The sequence below is a fragment of the Gambusia affinis genome, linkage group LG02 (genome assembly GCF_019740435.1).
Source record: "Gambusia affinis linkage group LG02, SWU_Gaff_1.0, whole genome shotgun sequence".
NCBI lineage: Eukaryota > Metazoa > Chordata > Actinopteri > Cyprinodontiformes > Poeciliidae > Gambusia > Gambusia affinis.
The window spans coordinates 11,007,171-11,030,250 of NC_057869.1; the positions used below are offsets into that span (position 1 = coordinate 11,007,171).

The following is a 23,080-nucleotide window of genomic DNA, read 5'->3' on the forward strand; positions in this document are numbered from 1 at the left end:
TGTCGGCTTGAGAATGTGAGGCACTTACCGACAGGACAGGTGGACCGCTGATCCCGGGTTCCAGCGCAGAAGTCTGTCACATTAAAAGAAAAAAAGTCAGTATTTATACAAATGTCCACCTGATGACTATCTACCACCAATTAGGCCAGTTGTACACAAGTATTTTGTAATTGAGTAATCAATTATTCAGGTAATAAATAAATTAATTGAAATACAATTTTGATAAACATAATGGTAAATACTATTATTACAACAGTATTGGATCAGTTTTCAATATAAATACATATGTTCATATTTGTGCATCTAAAATTTGTTTTTCTGTACTTCAGAAATTAATCTGTTAGCAATATTAGCTCACTTTTTTAGCCAATATGAAAAAACAAAAATTTTGAAATTATATTCAATTTAATAAAAATAAAAAAGGCACAAATAATAAAGCAGCACACCCCAAAGTTAAAAACTGGAAAACACATTTTTTTATATATATAAAATCACTTTGCACAGTCATTTGTAGCTTTTGTGCGTGACAATCTTTGACATCTTCATCATGCACAGAACCACGTATGTCAACTTTCTCCACAACGCATTTATTGTGACTGAGATGGTAGGAAGGAGTTACCTGGCAGCTCCCATCCCGGACATGGTCCTCCAGCGGCACGGAAGAGGACTCGGTAGGGGCCTCGACGTCCATCGGGGGGACCGGACTCCGTGCCTGGCGACGAGCTGGCGTGGTGGTCTCTCTCGGCGCTCCCTCCATCTATAAATCAACAGAAGCTATCAAAACTTGGTGCAAAGTGAAAATATATACTTTATTATCTTAAAGACTGATATATTTTATGAGACAGTGTCACACCTGCCGCTCCACCGGATTCAGCTTGGAGGGATCGGAAATTGGACGACGCCTCGGACTCGTCTTCTGATAAAAAAAATAGAAGAAATTACATAATTGTTAGAACAAACTGTGGGACATCAAATTCAAATGATTATTTAAAAAAAAATAAAATAAAATACCTTCTTCCTTGTCGGAGAACGTGTAGGTAACGGAGCGTCAAGGCCAGACGCAGGAACGATCCGGTCCATCTCCTCCAGCAACGTTGGGCTGAACCACACAGGATTCGGGGGGATGGAAGAATCCAGCAGGTCTCCCTGTAAAATCAAAAAAATAGCTTAAAATAGATTCATTTGTACACTGAGGTCACAACATGTTTTGCTTTGAGGTAAAGAAAATCATACCTGTTGGTCAACCATCCTCCCAGTGGCCTGTGGATAGCCATCACCAACCTGGCCCCCGCGAGGCGACTGTAAACAATGAAAAATTATATTCAGTGGAAGCCGTTTTATACATATATTGTCATTTTTAACAAACTTTGATTTTACCTTTGCATTTCCTCAAAAGAAATTATCTTAGTGTTTTGTGTGGCATTTCCTCCAGCACAACCTAAATTGTCACTTTTTTCTCTTTTGGATAAACTGTTACACATACAGCAGTTACAAAAATTTTAAGTTGGAAAATGTTTATTTTTTCACTGTGAAACTCACAAAGGGTTTCTACCTTAACTCCTGGAGTTTACCATGGCTGGAAGCTGCTTACTAGCTGGTGGGGGAGTAGCTCTTCCTCTACCCCTGGTGATCGACTCCTTACAGCTGTACAGCGCCGCCATTCCTCTGCTTGGACCTTTGAGTACCTGCCTCTGACCCTACCATTACCTCATTTTACCCTTTATGCCTCAGATTATCTACATTTCTAATAAAACTGCCATCAACATCATTTTAATCTTCACTGTGCCTCACAATATGGCTCCAAGTTTCCCTCTTTGACTTTATGTTAAAAAAATAGCAAACCTGCATGCTGCACATTTATTAGTTACACAATTTTTCATACATAATGACCAGACTGTGAGTGTCTTTACTCCAAGTATTTCCTGGACTCATTTATAGATTAACATAAGTGTGCGCTTGTTATTTTGTCTATTTATTTTATATTTTGTCATATTTTTAAACTACTTACAATATCACAGTTATGTATACATTTTCATAAATTTTATATTGCTTATGGTTTAATTTGTATTAACTAATATTTACACCTTGGATGAGCCACCTTTTCAGCAAATAAGCAATTTCCCCTTCGACATCAATAAAGTATATTTGATTCTACAAACTACATATAAATTATGAAGTGTGTGTGACACCAATCAATATCACTATCTCACTGTTTTTGCCATTACTCTGGTACCACTTCTCACAGTTGCTCTTTTCACCATTACTTGCACAAGTTTCCCCCATTTCTTAGCAACAAAATAGAGCCCATACTTATTGTTTGAAGATGAGATTTCAAATAACAAAGGGATGTCATGTTGCATTTCATATTTTATGTTTGTAAACTAATTCCCTTTCACATTCTCAAAATAGGTGGTTTTTGACATTTACATGATCTTCTGAAAAGTTTTACTTGCCCTCAACACAATTAAAAAACTGCTATGTAGTTTATGGTCTGTACTTTAAGGAAAAGTTGAAATGGACACTCAGGTAGGCAGACACAAAACAGACATGTTAAAAAGTCAAATATACACATTCATGGATTCTTAAAGAATTAAACATGCAGGATTTTGCTTAAATCAACTAAGCATGTATCCAGTACCTTACGACCACCAACCACAGTCCAGGCGAAGGGGTCCGAACGACGCGGAGCAGCCACCTCACCAACCACAACCAGCCGGGGCAGGGGACGTCTCACCGCGGGGGGGGATGCCGTCCCAGGAGGGGGAGGAGCCAACATCACAGGAGCTGGAGATTTCGGTGCACTTAACTCAAGTTGCGAAGAGACCGCCGCCTCAAGCAACTGAGAAAGGACCTCCATCCCAGGACGATCGCTCAGATGAACCTGAAGATATAAACATATTTTATAAAATACAGTACACCTAAATAACATATTTACAATACAATTATAAAAATCAATTCAACTTACGCCGTCCCTGCTCCACAAGGCTAGGCTGCTCAACGGGAAGTGTTCAGTGACAGGCAAGTACCGAACACCTAGACAGAAAAAAAGAAAAATGTCATTCTTAATGTCAGTCACACTAACAATCTCGTAATTTGAGAAAAGTAGATACAAAAGGAAAAATAAATAATTTTTTCATACATCTGAACCCTGAAAACTATAAAACATTAATTTGCTGAAGTTTTACTCTAAACACAAATTGTGTAAGTCACTTACCTCTCTGAGCAGCCACACGTTGAAACTCCTGCCGCAGCAGCTGTTGCACACTCTCCTCCACGCGAAGGCGTGGGGGAAAGTCCACAACGACCACCTGTAAAAATTGAGACAAATAAATGAACAAATTAACATATGCCAGGTTTTCTGATATATTTGATTATGGATAAATGCAGTGGATATTATACTTACATTAGCAGAGAGGTTGCAGACGGTACGCAACAAAGCGTCAAACGCCGCTCCGGCCTCCACGAAGGTCCTGCTGGCGGTCAAGTTGTTACTTGGGGCCAGAAGACAGATCACCTCGGGGGGCCGAGGCAGAACTGCATCCAGCACCTCAAGCCGCAACTCTTCCGCAGAAGCTCCGGGAGATGCAAGCATCCCTAAGGAGAAGTCGCCCTTTGGCATGGTAGAATACCCATCCACAATAGCACGCAGATGGGAATCACCAACCAAAAGAGCAAACTGAAAAATAAAAACAAACATTAAGGTTTTGCTTATAGAGTTTTATCATTCAAACCAAGATTTGTGTATGAAATCGATAAAAAAAGTACCTTCTTCTCCAGAGCCTCGGCAGTAGGCAGAACCAACTTGCAGCTCCGTCTGGTCACCCGGGAAGCTGGCCACGTCTCCACGCGATGGCGACGCCCCGTCCCACGGCCTGTTTAGAGATGTGCAGTTATCAAGATTAGGATTTAATGGCTTTGAAAATTTAACAAGAAAACAACAAAGATTTGTTATACATACGCGACTCCGGAGAAGTCGACTGCCCACGGGGCTCCTCGTCCTGACGAACCACGGGCGACATCTGCAAAAGAATTATTTAAAAAATGTTTAGATTAAGTACAAACATAACTGGATTGGGCTATTCTACATAAAAGAAACTGAACTTGTCATGAACATACCTGGTAGGGCAGGCCACCCTCCAGCAGTCGGGACGTCTAAAGACATAAATAAAATGAGTAAACCAAATGACTGTTATCATCCAACAATAAGTTACTAAAATATAAAATGACAGCCTTACCTTCGTCGGCGGAGACCGAGTCGGGTTCCAAGCGCTGGGTGCGAGCGTTGGTGTCCCAGGCTATAAACACAGAAATGATTATAATCATGCTTAAAGTCCAAAGTACAGTAAAAACTACTGTTAGACAAAAACAATTACTGCAATTTGTAATTGATATACCTTGGCGACGACCGGCACACTCTCCAGCTTCCTCCATCTCACCTTGGCCGCCTCGGAGCGCCGTCCCCTACGGGGCATCCTGTAAAACCACATTAGAAAAAAGACACCTGGGGGAAGGTGGTTATTTAAATGTGTGTGTGTGTGTGTGTGTGTGTGCGTGTGTGTAACTGAATGTTACTATGTGCAAAAGAACTTGTCTGAATATGTAGATAAAATATGTGTCTGTAGGATAGAGGTATGAGATGATGTGGTGATGCAGAGGTGAGAATCACAGCAGGCAGCAGTGGAAAACTTCCAAATCGCCAAGTCTCGCACAAGAGAAAAGCTGTAAATACAAGAAAAATAAATTTCAATTAATAAAGGATCGTAAAAATATATTTTTAAAAATAGGTTGTTTTTTTTCTTAATATAAGGACAAAGTTCAAAATATTCTGAGGCTTCTAAACAGGACCAATATACTTTTCACAACTGGTATAAACATCCGTGCATTTTACAACTTTATCAAAAATGTAATTAAAAAAACAGATTAAACAAATAAATCTAACAGGTTTGTCTTATGCAAATTGAAAAAATAAACTTTAACCAAATTAACCAAGTCATTTACTATATAAGCTCTTTAAAGTAAAAGATAAAAGTTGTTAAAACATGTTAAACATCAAAATTACAAACCAATGCAAATTAAATATGGGATTCATCCTGTGTGATGAAACCTCAAATTAAACTGTAAGCAATTATCCCAAACACTGAAAGTAATGAATGTAAAGTCGACGGCCCTAACACTCAAATCAAATTGATGTGAATTCAGCATTAGTATGAAGTCGTTTGAATCTAACCACTAATGTTCTTCTGACACGCAAAATAAAGCCACACTCTCCCAGCCGGAAGAATATCTCATTCAATCCCAATGTATGACTGTATATCACATAGACAAATACGAACAAAATTACGAGACTTAAAAACACTGCAACATTTAATTATTTAGCTTCCCGTGGGTCTAAAACATTTATCTTCACCTTTACAAATTCCCTTTGTGTGATTTATGGGTGTGACTTCCGCAGCAAACCGGAACCATCATTTGTTTACATGTTAGCAACTCGCTAACCGGCTTTCGTCAAAGGTCTTACACACAAAATAAACCTAGATATTTTATTTTGTCATTCCTGGGCCAAACATAATAATAAAATCTCAGATCATGAACTTATTTTATTAAATTCAAGCTAAAATAAAATGGCTAAGTTTGATTAGTCCATCAGAACCAGAACCGCGATGTTCTCCGTTGCTGAGTCACGCTAAAAATCAACAGATAAATGACTGCAGGTGCTGCGCTTCAGACCGTACTACACTCGAACCGAACCGAACCGAACAACACATTAACCTGTTATAGAGAGCAACTTGCGACTGGTAAGTGACATAAGATGCACTTGCGGATCTATATCATATATCATGAGGGCTAGGAATAAATTGGCTAAATCTACAAAACTCCTGTTCCATCAAGCTATCAGGTATGCTATCAGAGCCACAACAAAATATTCCACAGCAGTCAAACTTTTAAAATTGAGCACATTTCTCAAAGAACACATTATGTCTAAGCAGTTATAATAATACTGTAATCAAATGAAATATTGAAATAGTATATTTCATGGAGAGAACGCAAACACGTCTTACCTTGACCGAAGCAGACTCGGAAGCAGAAAGTTCCAGAAGCTTCGACGACTTGGTAGTACGTGGCAGCCAATCAGAGATGGTGCTTTTCCCGCTTCTATGACGTAACCTGCTGCTGACCAGTCAGCTTCGCATAGCAACGATTTTAAAAAATGCAAACATCACAGCTGCCTGGCAAATTCTTCACCTTACGTCACAGGCATAGAGACAAGATGGTATGTGTCAACCAATCAGTGATTGACATTTTCCATGTGTATGACATGCTTCAGCTGAGTGTCAGCTTCCACAGTGCAAGCTGATGCGGGCTTCTGTTTAATTTAATTTAATTTAATTTAAATTTAATTTAAATTTAAATTTAATTAATTTAATTCTGTTTAATTCTGTTTAATTATAATATTTAATATTATAATTTTTTTTTAATGGAGGGAACACAAACCCACCTATCATAGCAGCTGGCTGGCAACTTCTGCACCATACATCACAGGCTTAGATACAAGATGTTATGTGTCAACCAATCAGATATTGACATTTTCCAGCGTGTATGCTTCAGCTTATGTGTCAGCTTTGAAAAAACAAAAAAAATTATATGTATAGAAAATTTTTATTAAAAAAAAAAAGGTTTATTTTTACTATATGTAAGTAAGAGAAATAGCTAATAGCGTATTTAAGCTAAAAGGTTAATGCAAATGAACTGCCTTTCGCAAGGCAGTTCAGTAACCTAGGAGGAAAAGATATTGCAGAATAATATTATTGCATCGCCATAGAGGGTGCAATAATATTAGCCCACAGTGCAATGCTAATGTCAGTGCTAAAGGTAATGCACTGTCTTGCTGCGCAAGACAGTGCCGTAACCTGAGAGAGAAAAAACTATGCAAGCTGATCTTATTGAACCACCTATGTCCACTAGTGGGGGCAGTAAAATGCTAATGTGCTAAAGTTAATGCACTGTCTTGCGCAGCAAGACAGTGCTGCGTATATTATATTCAGCTTGCATATTACAATAACTTGTAATAGCTTATTAATGCTAAAAGGCTAATGCTAATGAACTGCCTTGCTGCGCAAGGCAGATCCCTAACTTGAGAGAAGAATATAAAGCATTCTAATATTATTGCATCGCCTTACGGCGATGCATTAACCTGAGGGCAATATGAAGGCTTTTATTTTGAAAAATAAACATAAGCTTCATATTAAATGCCCACACTAATCCAATGCCTAACAGTGTTTGGGTTAAATTCCTTATTTACTGGCCTAAACAGCCAGTAGTTCTAAATGGAAGCTCTGTTTTAACTGAGTGTTAGTTAGAACTACAGATATGGTGTTCTGGTAGTCCTATTTATTATCATTAGGTCAAAGGTTAATGCCATTGCACTGTCTTGCTGCGCAAGACAGTGCTGCGTATATTATATTCAGCTTGCATATTACAATAACTTGTAATAGCTTATTAATGCTAAAAGGCTAATGCTAATGAACTGCCTTGCTGCGCAAGGCAGATCCCTAACCTGAGAGAAGAATATAAAGCATTCTAATATTATTGCATCGCCTTACGGCGATGCATTAACCTGAGGGCAATATGAAGGCTTTTATTTTGAAAAATAAACATAAGCTTCATATTAAATGCCCACACTAATCCAATGCCTAACAGTGTTTGGGTTAAATTCCTTATTTACTGGCCTAAACAGCCAGTAGTTCTAAATGGAAGCTCTGTTTTAACTGAGTGTTAGTTAGAACTACAGATATGGTGTTCTGGTAGTCCTATTTATTATCATTAGGTCAAAGGTTAATTGCACTGCTAAGCCAGTGCCAGTGCCATAACCTGAGAGGAAAAGATAATATAGGCAGAGATTTTTGCAGCGCACTGCACAGAGATATTGGGGCTTTTATTGGGAAATTTCCATTAAGCTTTATTTAAAAATTACACACTAATCCTATGTGTAAGAATGGTTTGTTAAAACCAGTTATAAAATGCCCAAAACACAAGTAGTTATAAAGGCCAGCTCATTCCAGAATGTCCTCCCATAAGTCAGCTGCTCTGGCCTCATGTGTTCCGTTGCTATGGTAATGGATCAGCTGCTCACTGTCATGTGTGTTTGAGACAGAAAGAGGGGAAAAAAATTCTATCTTTGTGAGACACCCAGCCAATTAATATGGAAAAAGCACTCCGAACAAACCTTTGCCGTTCAGGAACCGTAATACATATTCAAAAACCGTTTGAAGCGTATAAGAGGGCTATTTGTCGTCTCCGATAGTACCGCAATTCATATTTTTACCTCATTCACAGTAATTGCAGTGATGAGACAAAAAATTGTGCAGAAAATTTTCAGAAATACATGGAAGTGAATCAGGGAGAGCGTCAGTTACCCTGTCCCATGATTTCACTCTGAAGCACCTTGACAGAAAACCGCTAGAGAAATATCAAACACATTTTACCGGCAGGCACGCAATGTCATGACCGAGTTTGATATCGATAGGGCGATATTTGTGGGGGTGACGGCGATTTCAAAATTGTTTTGGGTTCAGAAATCTGCTTAAATTCTCACTCTACTGGAGCGTCAGTTGGTTTCAGTTATGCTCTGCGTTTCGGCAGTTGGAAATTTTGCTCGTTTTTCGCTTTTTACATCGCCATCGTAAGTCCGATTCCTTATAAAAATAATAGCACACCTGCCGGGGCCGAGCCGCACGTTTTGATACCACTTTTGTGGGTGGGCTCGCAGCGGTACGAGCCGCATTCCGGTTGACGGAAGAAGAAGTTAAGAATAACTAGAAAATTCCTGAAGAAATTTAACTGGGGCCTGCCAAAGTGTGCCCGTCGGTTTGGACCCAGCGTTCTGATGCTAAGAATTTGCATCAATGCTAAAGAAAGCTGCAATGTAATCAATAGAATCAATAGAATCACAAGAATGTTAAGTAAACTGGACATGCACCATTCAGTATGATAAAGTAAGTGTATTAGCTAAAATGAGCAAAAATGCTAATGTTAGCATGAATGCTGTCAGTAGCATGTGGGATATTATTAGAATGTTCTCTGTAATTTACTTAATTCCTTCAGAATACTAACTATGGCAGATAAGTAAGAAAAATACGTTATAGCTTATTTAAGCTAAAAGGCTAATGCTAATGAACTGCCTTGCTGCGCAAGGCAGCTCCCTAACCTGAGAGAACCAGATAATGCAGAATGATATCATTGCACCGCCTGCTGCGGTGCACTATTCAGAAGGGCATATTGAGGCTTTTATTTTGAAATTTGCAGTAAGCATCATAAGAAATGGTCAAACTCATCCCATGTGTAACAGTGAATGTGTTAAATCGTTTCTATAATGCTCAAAACACAAGTAGTTCTAAAGGCCAGCTCAGTCCTCCTCTGTAGTAACTGACAGTTCCACCATGTTGTAGTTCTAACCTTCAGTCTTTGTAGTTCTAAAGAGCAGCTCAACTGTCATGAGAATGAAACACACAGGGAGAGATGGAATCCTAATAATTTGAAGCAGTTACTTTTTCTGATCAAAGCAGGCCAAACATATCTTTACCTAAGTGTTGCCAATAGCATGTGGGGTATCATTAGAATGTTTTCTGTAATTGATTTACTCCATTCAGTATATTTAAAATGACTAATAAGTAAGTAAAATAGCTAATAGTTTATTTAAGGTAAAAGTCTTATCTTAATGATTCGCTTGCGCGCAAGGCAGATCCCTAACCTGAGAGAAGAATATAAAGCATTCTAATATTATTGCATCGCCTTACGGCGATGCATTAACCTGAGGGAAATATGAAGGCTTTTATTTTGAAAAATAAACATAAGCTTCATATTAAATGCTCACACTAATCCAATGGCTAACAGTGTTTGAGTTAAATTCCTTATTTACTGGCCTAAACAGCCAGTAGTTCTAAATGGAAGCTCTGTTTTAACTGAGTGTTAGTTAGAACTACAGATATGGTGTTCTGATAGTCCTATTTATTATCATTAGGTCAAAGGTTAAAGTTGCACTGGCTTGCTGCGCAAGCCAGTGCCATAACCTGAGAGGAAAAGATAATATAGGCAGAGATTTTTGCAGCGCCTTACGGCGCTGAACTCACCTGACAGAGATATTGGGGCTTTTATTGGGAAATTTCCATTAAACTTTATTTAAAAATTACACATTAATCCTGTGTGTAACAATGGTTTGTTAAAATCTGTTATAAAATGCCCAAAACACAAGTAGTTATAAAGGCCAGCTCATTCCAGAGTGTCCTCCTATAAATCAGCTGCTCTGGCCTCATGTGTTCCGTTGCTATGGTAATGGATCAGCTGCTAACTGTCATGTCTGTGTGAGACAGAAAGAGGGGAAAAAAATTCTATCTTTGTGAGACACCCAGCCAATTAATATGGAAAAGCAATTAACAAACCTTTGCTGTTCAGGAACCGTAATACATATTTGAAAACCGCTTAGCGTATGAGAGGGCTATTTGTCGCTCCGATAGTACCAATTCATATTTTTACCTCATTCACAGTAATTGCAGTGATGAGACAAAAAATTGTGCAGAAACTTTTCAGAAATACATGGAAGTGAATCAGGGAGAGCGTCAGTTACCCTGTCCCATAATTTCACTCTGAAGCACCTTGACAGAAAACCGTAAATGCTAGAGAAATATCGAACACATTTTACCGGAGCAGGCATGCGTATCAATGTCATGACCGAGTTTGATACCAATCGGGTGATATTTGTGGGCGTGACGGCGATTTCAAAATCGCTGGGGTCAAAAATCTGCTTAAATTCTCACTCTAAAAAGCGGCAGTTGGTGTCAGTTATGCTCTGCGTTTCGCAGTTGGAAATTTTGCTCGTTTTCACTTTTTACGCCGCCATCGTAAGTCCGATTCCTTATAAAATAATAATAGCACCCGGGACCACCGAGCGCGCACGATACCACCACTTTTGTGGGTGGGCTCGCAGCGGTACGAGCCGCATTAACGGTGGCGGAAGAAAAATAAATAAATAAAGATATAAAGAGACGTTCTATTGAGTGTAGAACAATAGGTGCCTGCCATGCAATGCATGGAGGCAGTGACTGACTTGCTTCGCAAGTCAGTCACTGCTCTCCTTATGCATTGCTATGGGGCAGGCCCCAATAAAGAGGCGTTCTATTGGGTGTAGAACAATAGGTGTTTGTACATGTATGTATGGTGACTGACTTGCTTCGCAAGTCAGTCACTGCCTCTCTTATGCATTGGGCAGGCCCCAACTAGAAAATTCCTGAAGAAATTTAACTGGGGCCTGCCAAAGTGTGCCCGTCGGTTTGGACCCAGCGTTCTGATGCTAAGAATTAGCATCAATGCTAAAGAAAGCTGCAATGTAATCAATAGAATCAATAGAATGTTAAGTAAACTGGACATGCAACATTCAGTATGATAAAGTAAGTGTATAAGCTAAAATGAGCAAAAATGCTAATGTTAGCCTGAATGCTCTCAGTAGCATGTGGGGTATTATTAGAATGTTCTCTGTAATTTACTTAATTCCTTCAGTATACTAAACATGGCAGATAAGTAAGAAAAATAGGTAATAGCTTATTTAAGCTAAAAGGCTAATGCTAATGAACTGCCTTGCGTAGCAAGGCAGTTCCCTAACCTGAGAGAAGAATATAAAGCATTCTAATATTATGGCATCGCCTTACAGCGATGCATTAACCTGAGGGTCATATTGAGGCTTTTATTTAGAAATTCGCAGAAAGCTTCTTTATAAATGCCCACACTAATCCAGTGTGTAAGAGTGCTTTGGATAAACCAGTCACGTAAAGCCAAAAAGAGCAAATACATGATGTAAAAATTGCCAAGGCTTTTATTTTGAAATTAGTGTTAATCTTCATTTGAAAGTGCCAAACTCATCCCATGTGTAACAGTGATTGTGTTGAATCGGTTCTATAATGCTCAAAACACAAGTAGTTCTAAAGGCCAGCTCAGTCCTCCTCTGTAGTAACTGACAGTTCCACCATGTTGTAGTTCTAACCTTCAGTCTTTGTAGTTCTAAAGAGCAACTCAACTGTCATGTGAGTGAAACACACAGGGAGAGATGGAATCCTAACTGTTTGAAGCAGTTACTTTTTCTGATCAAAGCAGGCCAAACATATCTTTACCTAATTGTTGAAAATAGCATGTGGGGTATAATTAGAATGTTTCCTGTAATTGATTTACTGCATTCAGTATATTTAAAATGACTAAGTAAGAAAAATAGCTAATAGTTTATTCAAGGTAAAAGTCTTATCTTAATGAACAGCCTTGCTGCGCAAGGCTGTTCCCTAATCTGAGAGAAGAATATAAAGCATTCTAATATTGTATACGGCATTAACCTGAGGGAAATATGAAGGCTTTTATTTTGAAATATAAACATAAGCTTCATATTAAATGCCCACACTAATCCAATGGCTAACAGTGTTTGGGTTAAATCTCTTGAAATTTTTGTTAAGCTTCATTTGAAAGGGTAAAAGTAATTCCATGTGTAACAGTCATTGGATTAAATCAGTCATATAACGCTCAAAAAAGCAATGACCTGATGTAAAAATTTTCAAGGGCTTTTATTTTGAAATTTTCAGTAAGCTTCATATTAAATGCCCACACTAATCCAATGTGTAAGAGTGCTTTAGATAAACCAATCACATAAAGCCAATGCCTTGCTGCGCAAGGCAGTTCCCTAACCTCGGATAAACAGATAATGCAGAATGATATCACTGCACCGCCTCTGGCGGTGCACTGTCCAGAGGGGCATTTTGAGGCTTTTATTTTGAAATTTGCAGTAAGCTTCATATGAAATGCCCACACTAATCCAATGTGTAAGAGTGGTTTGGATAAACCAGTCACATAAAGCCAAAAAGAGCAATTACATGATGTAAAAATTCCCAAGGCTTTTATTTTGAAATTTTTGTTAAGCTTCATTTGAAAGGGTCAAAGTCATCCCATGTGTAACAGTCATTGGATTAAATCAGTCATATAACGCTCAAAAAAGCAATGACCTGATGTAAAAAATTTTCAAGGGCTTTTATTTTGAAATTTTCAGTAAGCTTCATATTAAATGCCCACACTAATCCAATGTGTAAGAGTGCTTTAGATAAACCAATCACATAAAGCCAATGCCTTGCTGCGCAAGGCAGTTCCCTAACCTCGGATAAACAGATAATGCAGAATGATATCACTGCACCGCCTCTGGCGGTGCACTGTCCAGAGGGGCATTTTGAGGCTTTTATTTTGAAATTTGCAGTAAGCTTCATATGAAATGCCCACACTAATCCAATGTGTAAGAGTGGTTTGGATAAACCAGTCACATAAAGCCAAAAAGAGCAATTACATGATGTAAAAATTCCCAAGGCTTTTATTTTGAAATTTTTGTTAAGCTTCATTTGAAAGGGTCAAAGTCATCCCATGTGTAACAGTCATTGGATTAAATCAGTCATATAACGCTCAAAAAAGCAATGACCTGATGTAAAAAATTTTCAAGGGCTTTTATTTTGAAATTTTCAGTAAGCTTCATTTCAAAGGGCCAAACTCATCCCATGTGTAACAGTGACAGGGTTAAATTAGTTATATACAGCCCATAGCAGCAAGTTTTTCTAAAGGCCAGCTCAGTCCTCCTCTGTTTTAACTGAACTAGTAGTTCAACTACAGTGATGCGATTTGTAGTCCTCAGCAGCTCTCCCTGCTCTGGGTTCCGTTGCCATGGTAAATAATCCTCTCTGCCAGCTGTGAGTGAGACATCCAGGGGAGACAATTCTGTTTGAGCCAGCCAGTTTGACTAAAAAAGCATTGCAAAAAACTGTTTCCGCTCGGGAACCGTGTAATACATAACCGCTTGATGCATATGAGAGGGCTATTTGTCGCCTCACATAGTCCCGCCATTCATATCTCTACCTCACTACAGTATTAACATCATATAAAGCAGTGCAAACAGTGTGTGCCTAAGGTCTGTAATTTTCAGAAATACATGGAAGTGAATCAGTGAGATCTGTCTGCTCTGGCGACATGACTTGCTCTGAAGCACCTGGAGAGAAAACTGTAAGCGATAATTTTTTGAAAACATTTGACCGGAGCAGGCACGTATCAATGTCATGACCAAGTTTGATACCAATCATGCAATATTTGTGAGCGTGAGGGCGAGTTAAAAAATGATTTGGGGTCAAAATGTCGCCTGACTCTCACTCTGAGCGGCCTTCACACTCTGATTTTTTCCAAAAAATCAAAAACTTTGGGTCGCTTAGAAAGAAGTTGTGGACAAACGTTCATATTGACGAGATCTCACAAGAAGAATATCTACAAAATGAAGTTTTTCATAAAGTTAATGATTTACTCAAAATACTCAAAATAGGTTTTTAAGATTTAGAGGTTGCTTCGCCCTTGACGATTTAGATTTCACCTGGTGAGCTCGTAGTGATTTTGGGGTCGCTTTTTACGCCGCACAAAACCGCCAAAAGTAATAGCACACCTCCCGGGATGAGAGACGAATACCTTTGATAACTGCATTGCTAAGAATAATAAATGTTAGAAAATTCCTGAAGAAATAATTTAAATAACTAGCCAAAGTTCCTGAAGAAATTTCTTTATTGGCATCAATGCTAAAGTGTGCCCGTCGTAATCAATAGCATTTGGACTAGAATCTGATGCTAAGAATTAGCATCAATGCTAAAGAAAGCTGCAATGTAATCAAACAGCATGAGATAAGTCTCAAGAATGTTAAGTAGCTGGACATTAGAATGATGCAGTATGATAAAGTAAGTGTATTAGCTAAAAACATATGCTAATATAGCATAATTTGAAATTTGCAGTAAGCTTCATATTAAATGCCCACACTAATCCAATGTGTAAGAGTGCTTTGGATAAACCAGTCACATAAAGCCAAAAAGAGCAATTACATGATGTAAAAATTCCCAAGGCTTTTATTTTGAAATTTTGTTAAGCTTCATTTGAAAGGGTCAAAGTCATCCCATGTGTAACAGTCATTGGATTAAATCAGTCATATAACGCTCAAAAAAGCAATGACCTGATGTAAAAATTTTCAAGGGCTTTTATTTTGAAATTTTCAGTAAGCTTCATTTCAAAGGGCCAAACTCATCCCATGTGTAACAGTGACAGGGTTAAATTAGTTATATACAGCCCATAGCAGCAAGTTTTTCTAAAGGCCAGCTCAGTCCTCCTCTGTTTTAACTGAACTACTAGTTCGAACTACAGTGATGCGTATTTGTAGTCCTCAGCTGCTCTCCCTGCTCTGGGTTCCGTTGCCATGGTAAATAATCCTCTCTGCCAGCTGTGAGTGAGACATCCAGGGGAGACAATTCTCTGTTTGAGCCAGCCAGTTTGACTAAAAAAGCATTGCAAAAACTGTTTCCCGTTAGGGAACCGTAATACATATTCGAAACCGTTTGAAGCATATGAGAGGGCTATTTATTGTCGCCTCACATAGTCCCGCCATTCATATCTCTACCTCACTCACAGTATTAACAGCGATGAGATAAAAAAGTGTGTGCCAAGGTCTGAAATTTACAGAAATACATGGAAGTGAATCAGTGAGATCTGTCTGCTACCCTGGCGCATGACTTTGCTCTGAAGCACCTGGAGAGAAAACTGTAAGCGCTAGATAATTTTTGAAAACATTTGACCGGAGCAGGCACGCGTATCAATGTCATGACCAAGTTTGATACCAATCATGCAATATTTGTGAGCGTGAGGGCGAGTTAAAAAATGATTTGGGGTCAAAATGTCGCTCTGACTCTCACTCTAGAGGAGCAGCCTTCACACTCTGATTTTTCCAAAAATCAAAAACTTTGGGTCGCTTAGAAAGAAGTTGTGGACAAACCATAATACATATTGACGTGCTGTCTTCACTTTAAAAGAGATCACGGACGTATCTACAAAATGAAGTTTGAATGGCGTTTCTACATAAAGTTATGACGACACAGAAAATCCTCAAAAATAGGGTATTTTCAGGATTTACTGGTTGCCTCGTCCCCTTGACGACGAGACTTGCACCTGGTGAGCTCGTTAGTGATTTTGGGGTCGTTTTTGCTTTTACGCCGCCATGGTAACTCCAAATCCCACCACAAGTAATAGCTCCAATGCCGGGTTCGAGCCGCACGCTTTGATACCACTTTTATGGGTGGGCTCATGGCCGTACGAGCCGCATTAACGGTAACGGAAGAATAAGTTACTATAACTAGAAAATTCCTGAAGAAATTTAACTGGGGCCTGCCAAAGTGTGCCCGTCGGTTTGGACCCAGCGTTGTGATGCTAACAATTTGCATCAATGCTAAAGAAAGCTGCAATGTAATCAATAGCATGTGGAGAATCACAAGAATGTTAAGTAAGCTGGACATGCAACATTCAGTATGATAATAAGTGTATTAGCTAAAATGAGCAAATATGCTAATATAAGCATAAATACTTTCAGTAGCATGTGGGGTATCATTAGAATGTTTACTGTCATTTACTTACTCCATTAAGTATACTAAACATGGCTAATAAGTCTGAAAAATAGAAAATAGCTTATTTAAGCTAAAAGGCTAATGCTAATGAACTGCCTTGCTGTGCAACGCAGTTCCCTAAGCTCGGATAAACAGATAATGCAGAATGATATCATTGCACCGCCGTGATATGCTTAAGGGCATATTGAGGCTTTTATTTTGAAATTTGCAGTAAGCTTCATATTAAATGCCCACACTAATCCAGTGTCTAAGAGTGCTTTGGATAAACCAATCACGTCAAGCAAAAATGAGCAATTACATGATGTAAAAATTCCCAAGGCTTTTATTTTGAAATTTTTAAGCTTCATTTGAAAGGGTCAAAGTCATCCCATGTGTAACAGTCATTGGATTAAATCAGTCATATAACGCTCAAAAAAGCAATGACCTGATGTAAAAATTTTCAAGGCCTTTTATTTTGAAATTTTCAGTAAGCTTCATTTCAAAGGGCTAGACTCATCCCATGTGTAACAGTGACAGGGTTAAATTAGTTATATACAGCCCATAGCAGCAAGTTTTTCTAAAGGCCAGCTCAGTCCTCCTCTGTTTTAACTGAACTAGTAGTTCGAACTACAGTGATGCGTATTTGTAGTCCTCAGCAGCTCTCCCTGCTCTGGGTTCCGTTGCCATGGTAAATAATCCTCTCTGCCAGCTGTGAGTGAGACATCCAGGGGGAGACAATTCTCTGTTTGAGCCAGCCAGTTTGACTAAAAAAAGCATTGCAAACAACTGTTTCCCGTTCGGGAACCGTAATACATATTCGAAAACCGTTTGAAGCATATGAGACGGCTATTTGTCGTCTCACATAGTCCCGCCATTCATATCTCTACCTCACTCACAGTATTAACAGCGATGAGATAAAAAAAGTGTGTGCCAAGGTCTGTAATTTTTCAGAAATACATGGAAGTGAATCAGTGAGATCTGTCTGCTACCCTGGCGCATGACTTTGCTCTGAAGCACCTGGAGAGAAAACTGTAAGCGCTAGATAATTTTTGAAAACATTTGACCGGAGCAGGCACGCGTATCAATGTCATGACCAAGTTTGATACCAATCATATAATATTTGTGAGCGTGAGGGCGAGTTAAAAAATGATTTGGGGTCAAAATGTCGCTCTGACTCTCACTCTAGCGGAGCGGCCTTCACACTCTGATTTTTCCAAAAATCAAAAACTTTGGGTTGCTTAGAAAGAAGTTGTGAACAAACCATAATACATATTGACGTGTTGTCTTCACTTTAAAAGAGATCACGGACGTATCTACAAAATGAAGTTTGAATGGCGTTTCTACATAAAGTTATGACGACACAGAAAATCCTCAAAAATAGGGTATTTTCAGGATTTACTGGTTGGTTGCCCCCTTGACGGAGACTTGCACCTGGTGAGCTCGTTAGTGATTTTGGGGTCGTTTTTTTTCGCCGCCATGGTAACTCCAAATCCCACCAAAGTAATAGCTCCCTCCCGGGATCGAGCACGCGTTTGATACCACTTTTGTGGGTGGGCTCAAGAGCACGAGCCGCATTAATGTCCATGAAGAAGAAGTTAAGAATAAAGAGGCGTTCTATTGGGTGTAGAACAATAGGTGCCTGCCATGCAATGCATGGAGGCAGTGACTGACTTGCTTGCAAGTCAGTCACTGCTCTCCTTATGCTATGGGCAGGCCCCAACTAGAAAATTCCTGAAGAAATTTAACTGGGGCCTGCCAAAGTGTGCCCGTCGGTTTGGACCCAGCGTTCTGATGCTAAGAATTTGCATCAATGCTAAAGAAAGCTGCAATGTAATCAATAGCATGTGGAGAATCACAAGAATGTTAAGTAAGCTGGACATGCAACATTCAGTATGATAAAGTAAGTGCATTAGCTAAAATGAACAAATATGCTAATGTAAGCATAAATACTTTCAGTAGCATGTGGGGTATCATTAGAATGTTTACTGTCATTTACTTACTCCATTAAGTATACTAAACATGGCTAATAAGTCTGAAAAATAGGAAATAGCTTATTTAAGCTAAAAGGCTAATGCTAATGAACTGCCTTGCTGTACAAGGCAGTTCCCTAACCTCGGATAAACAGATAATGCAGAATGATATCATTGACGCCTTCTTGGGCACTGTCCAGAGGGGCATGTTGAGGCTTTTATTTTGAAATTTGCAGTAAGCTTCATATTAAATGCCCACAGTAATCCAATGTGTAAGAGTGCTTTGGATAAACCAGTCACATAAAGCCAAAAAGAGCAATTACATGATGTAAGAATTGCCAAAGCTTTTATTTTGAAATTTTTGTTTAGCTTCATTTGAAAGGGTCAAAGTCATCCCATGTGTAACAATCATTGGATTAAATCAGTCATATAACGCTCAAAAAAGCAATGAGCCGATGTAAAAATTTTCAAGGGCTTTTATTTTGAAATTTTCAGTAAGCTTCATATTAAATGCCCACACTAATCCAATGTGTAAGAGTGCTTTGGATAAACCAGTCACATAAAGCCAAAAAGAGCAATTACATGATGTAAAAATTGCCAAAGCTTTTATTTTGAAATTTTTGTTTAGCTTCATTTGAAAGGGTCAAAGTCATCCCATGTGTAACAGTCATTGGATTAAATCAGTCATTTGATGCTCAAAAAAGCAATGACCTGATGTAAAAATTTTCAAGGGCTTTTATTTTGAAATTTTCAGTAAGCTTCATTTCAAAGGGCTAGACTCATCCCATGTGTAACAGTGACAGGGTTAAATTAGTTATATACAGCCCATAGCAGCAAGTTTTTCTAAAGGCCAGCTCAGTCCTCCTCTGTTTTAACTGAACTAGTAGTTAGAACTACAGTGATGCGTATTTGTAGTCCTCAGCAGCTCTCCCTGCTCTGGGTTCCGTTGCCATGGTAAATAATCCTCTCTGCCAGCTGTGAGTGAGACATCCAGGGGGAGACAATTCTCTGTTTGAGCCAGCCAGTTTGACTAAAAAAAGCATTGCAAAAAACTGTTTCCCGTTCGGGAACCGTAATACATATTCGAAAACCGTTTGAAGCATATGAGAGGGCTATTTGTCGTCTCACATAGTCCCGCCATTCATATCTCTACCTCACTCACAGTATTAACAGCGATGAGATAAAAAAAGTGTGTGCCAAGGTCTGAAATTTTTCAGAAATACATGGAAGTGAATCAGTGAGATCTGTCTGCTACCCTGGCGCATGACTTTGCTCTGAAGCACCTGGAGAGAAAACTGTAAGCGCTAGATAATTTTTGAAAACATTTGACCGGAGCAGGCACGCGTATCAATGTCATGACCAAGTTTGATACCAATCATGCAATATTTGTGAGCGTGAGGGCGAGTTAAAAAATGATTTGGGGTCAAAATGTCACTCTGACTCTCACTCTAGCGGAGCAGCCTTCACACTCTGATATTTCCAAAAATGAAAAACTTTGGGTCGCTTAGAAAGACGTTGTGGACAAACCATAATACATATTGACATGCTGTCTTCACTTTAAAAGAGATCACGGACGTATCTACAAAATGAAGTTTGAATGGCGTTTCTACATAAAGTTATGACGACACAGAAAATCCTCAAAAATAGGGTATTTTCAGGATTTACTGGTTGCCTCGTCCCCTTGACGACGAGACTTGCACCTGGTGAGCTCGTTAGTGATTTTGGGGTCGTTTTTTGCTTTTTACGTCGCCATGGTAACTCCAAAGCCCACCAAAAGTAATAGCACACCTCCCGGGATCGAGCCGCACGTTTTGATACCACTTTTGTGGGTGGGCTCAGCGCACGAGCCGCATTCACGGTGACGGAAGAATAAGTTAAGAATAATAAAGAGACATTCTATTGGGTGTAGAACAATAGGTGCCTGCCATGCAATGCATGGAGGCAGTGACTGACTTGCTTCGCAAGTCAGTCACTGCTCTCCTTATGCATTGCTATGGGCAGGCCCCAATAATAATAAAGAGACATTCTATTGGGTGTAGAACAATAGGGCCCTGCCATGCAATGCATGGAGGCAGTGACTGACTTGCTAAGTCAGTCACTGCTCTCCTTATGCATTATGGCAGGCCCCAACTAGAAAAATTCCTGAAGAAATTTAACTGGGGCCTGCCAAAGTGTGCCCGTCGGTTTGGACCCAGCGTTCTGATGCTAACAATTAGCATCAATGCTAAGCTTAAAAACTTCCAAAGAACCATGTGGAGAATCACAAGAATGTTGACTAACATGGACATGCACGATTAAGCATGATAATCAGCTCACTAGCATGTTGTCTATACTTGACTTACACCATTAAGTATACTAAACATGGCTAAAAAGACAAAAAAATACCCAATAGCTTATTTAAGATAAAATGCTAATGCTAATGAACTGCCTTGCTGCGCAAAGGCAGTTCCCTAACCTGAGAGAAGAATATAAAGCATTCTAATATTATTGCATACGCCTATGCATATACATTAACCTGAGGGTCATATTCAGGCTTTTATTTTGAAATTTGCAGTAAGCTTCATATTAAATGCCCACACTAATCCAGTGTCTAAGAGTGCTTTGGATAAACCAATCACGTCAAGCAAAAATGAGCAAATATATGATGTAAAAATTGCCAAGGCTTTTATTTTGAAATTTTCAGTAATCATCATAAGAAATGGTCAAACTGATCCCATGTGTAACAGTGAATGTGTTAAATCGTTTCTATAATGCTCAAAACACAAGTAGTTCTAAAGGCCAGCTCAGTCCTCCTCTGTAGTAACTGACAGTTCCACCATGTTGTAGTTCTAACCTTCAGTCTTTGTAGTTCTAAAGAGCAGCTCAACTGTCATGTGAGTGAAACACACAGGGAGAGATGGAATACTAATAGTTTTAAGCAGTTACTTTTTCTGATCAAAGCAGGCCAAACATATCTTTACCTAAGTGTTGCCAATAGCATGTGGGGTATCATTTGAATGTTTTCTGTAATTGATTTACTCCATTCAGTATATTTAAAATGACTAAGTAAGAAAAATAGCTAATAGTTTATTCAAGGTAAAAGTCTTATCTTAATGATCTGCCTTGCTGCGCAAGGCAGATCCCTAACCTGAGAGAAGAATATAAAGCATTCTAATATTGCATCGCCTTACGGCGATGCATTAACCTGAGGGCAATATGAAGGCTTTTATTTTGAAATATAAACATAAGCTTCATATTAAATGCCCACACTAATCCAATGGCTAACAGTGTTTGAGTTAAATCTTATTTACTGGCCTAAACAGCCAGTAGTTCTAATTGGAAGCTCTGAGTGTCAGTTAGAACTACAGATATGGTGTTCTGATGGTCCTATTTAATATCATTAGGTCAAAGGTTAATGCCATTGCAAGCCAGTGCCATAACCTGAGAGGAAAAGATAATATAGGCAGAGATTTTGTGGCTTTTATTGGGAAATTTCCATTAAGCTTTATTTAAAAAATACACATTAATCCTTTGTGTAACAATGGTTTGTTAAAATCAGTTATAAAATGCCCAAAACACAAGTAGTTCTAAAGGCCAGCTCATTCCAGAGTGTCCTCCCATGAATCAGCTGCTCTGGCCTCATGTGTTCCGTTGCTATGGTAATGGATCAGCTGGTAACTGTCATTTGTGTGTGAGACAGAAAGGGGGGAAAAAAATTCTATCTTTGTGAGACACCCAGCCAATTAATATGGAAAAAGCACTCCGAACAAACCTTTGCCGTTCAGGAACCGTAATACATATTCAAAAACCGTTTGAAGCGTATAAGAGGGCTATTTGTCTTCTCCGATAGTACCGCAATTCATATTTTTACCTCATTCACAGTAATTGCAGTGATGAGACAAAAAATTGTGCAGAAACTTTTCAGAAATACATGGAAGTGAATCAGGGAGAGCGTCAGTTACCCTGTCCCATAATTTCACTCTGAAGCACCTTGACAGAAAACCGTAAATGCTAGAGAAATATCGAACACATTTTACCGGAGCAGGCACGCGTATCAATGTCATGACCGAGTTTGATACCAATCGGGCGATATTTGTGGGCGTGACGGCGATTTCAAAATCGGTTTGGGGTCAAAAATCTGCTTAAATTCTCACTCTACTGGAGCGTCAGTTGGTTTCAGTTATGCTCTGCGTTTCGGCAGTTGGAAATTTTGCTCGTTTTTCGCTTTTTACGTCGCCATCGTAAGTCCGATTCCTTATAAAAATAATAGCTCCAATGCCGGGATCGAGCCGCACGTTTTGATACCACTTTTGTGGCTGGGCTCGCAGCGGTACGAGCCGCATTAACGGTAACGGAAGAATAATAAATAATATATATAATATATAAATAAAGAGGCGTTCTATTGGGTGTAGAACAATAGGTGCCTGCCATGCAATGCATGGAGGCAGTGACTGACTTGCTTCGCAAGTCAGTCACTGCTCTCCTTATGCATTGCTATGGGGCAGGCCCCAATAAAGAGGCGTTCTATTGGGTGTAGAACAATAGGTTCCTGCCCATGCAATGCATGGAGGCAGTGACTGACTTGCTTCGCAAGTCAGTCACTGCTCTCCTTATGTGGGGGCAGGCCCCAACTAGAAAATTCCTGAAGAAATTTAACTGGGGCCT

The 23,080-nt window shown here is 39.2% G+C and overlaps 2 protein-coding genes across 2 annotated transcripts in view; one reads left to right on the forward strand and one right to left on the reverse strand.

The window, feature by feature from the left end:
* esrrga (estrogen-related receptor gamma a) overlaps window positions 1–23,080 on the forward strand; it is a gene marked incomplete at its 3' end in the record, with an annotated part of 148,832 nt that overhangs the window by 30,437 nt on the left and 95,315 nt on the right. The gene's annotated exons all lie outside the window — the stretch shown is intronic.
* Window positions 1,354–4,480, reverse strand: LOC122841938. Its single transcript, XM_044135527.1, has 9 exons — window positions 4,395–4,480; window positions 4,236–4,295; window positions 4,117–4,152; window positions 3,959–4,019; window positions 3,766–3,872; window positions 3,404–3,676; window positions 3,215–3,308; window positions 2,966–3,033; window positions 1,354–2,881 (listed from the first exon to the last, which is right to left on the reverse strand). Exons 1-9 carry the CDS (start codon window positions 4,470–4,472, stop codon window positions 2,591–2,593), a joined length of 1,068 nt encoding a protein of 355 aa, XP_043991462.1. The 5' UTR covers window positions 4,473–4,480; the 3' UTR covers window positions 1,354–2,590.

Excerpts from the sequence above, each read along its gene's own strand:
- LOC122841938 (XM_044135527.1), bottom strand. The coding sequence starts at position 4,472 with ATGCCCCGTAGGGGACGGCGCTCCGAGGCGGCCAAGGTGAGATGGAGG. Across the intron at positions 3,677-3,765 it reads CCGAGGCTCTGGAGAAGAAG|TTTGCTCTTTTGGTTGGTGA; the intron begins GTACTTTTTTTA and ends TTTATTTTTCAG. Across the intron at positions 3,309-3,403 it reads TCTGCAACCTCTCTGCTAAT|GTGGTCGTTGTGGACTTTCC; the intron begins GTAAGTATAATA and ends CAATTTTTACAG.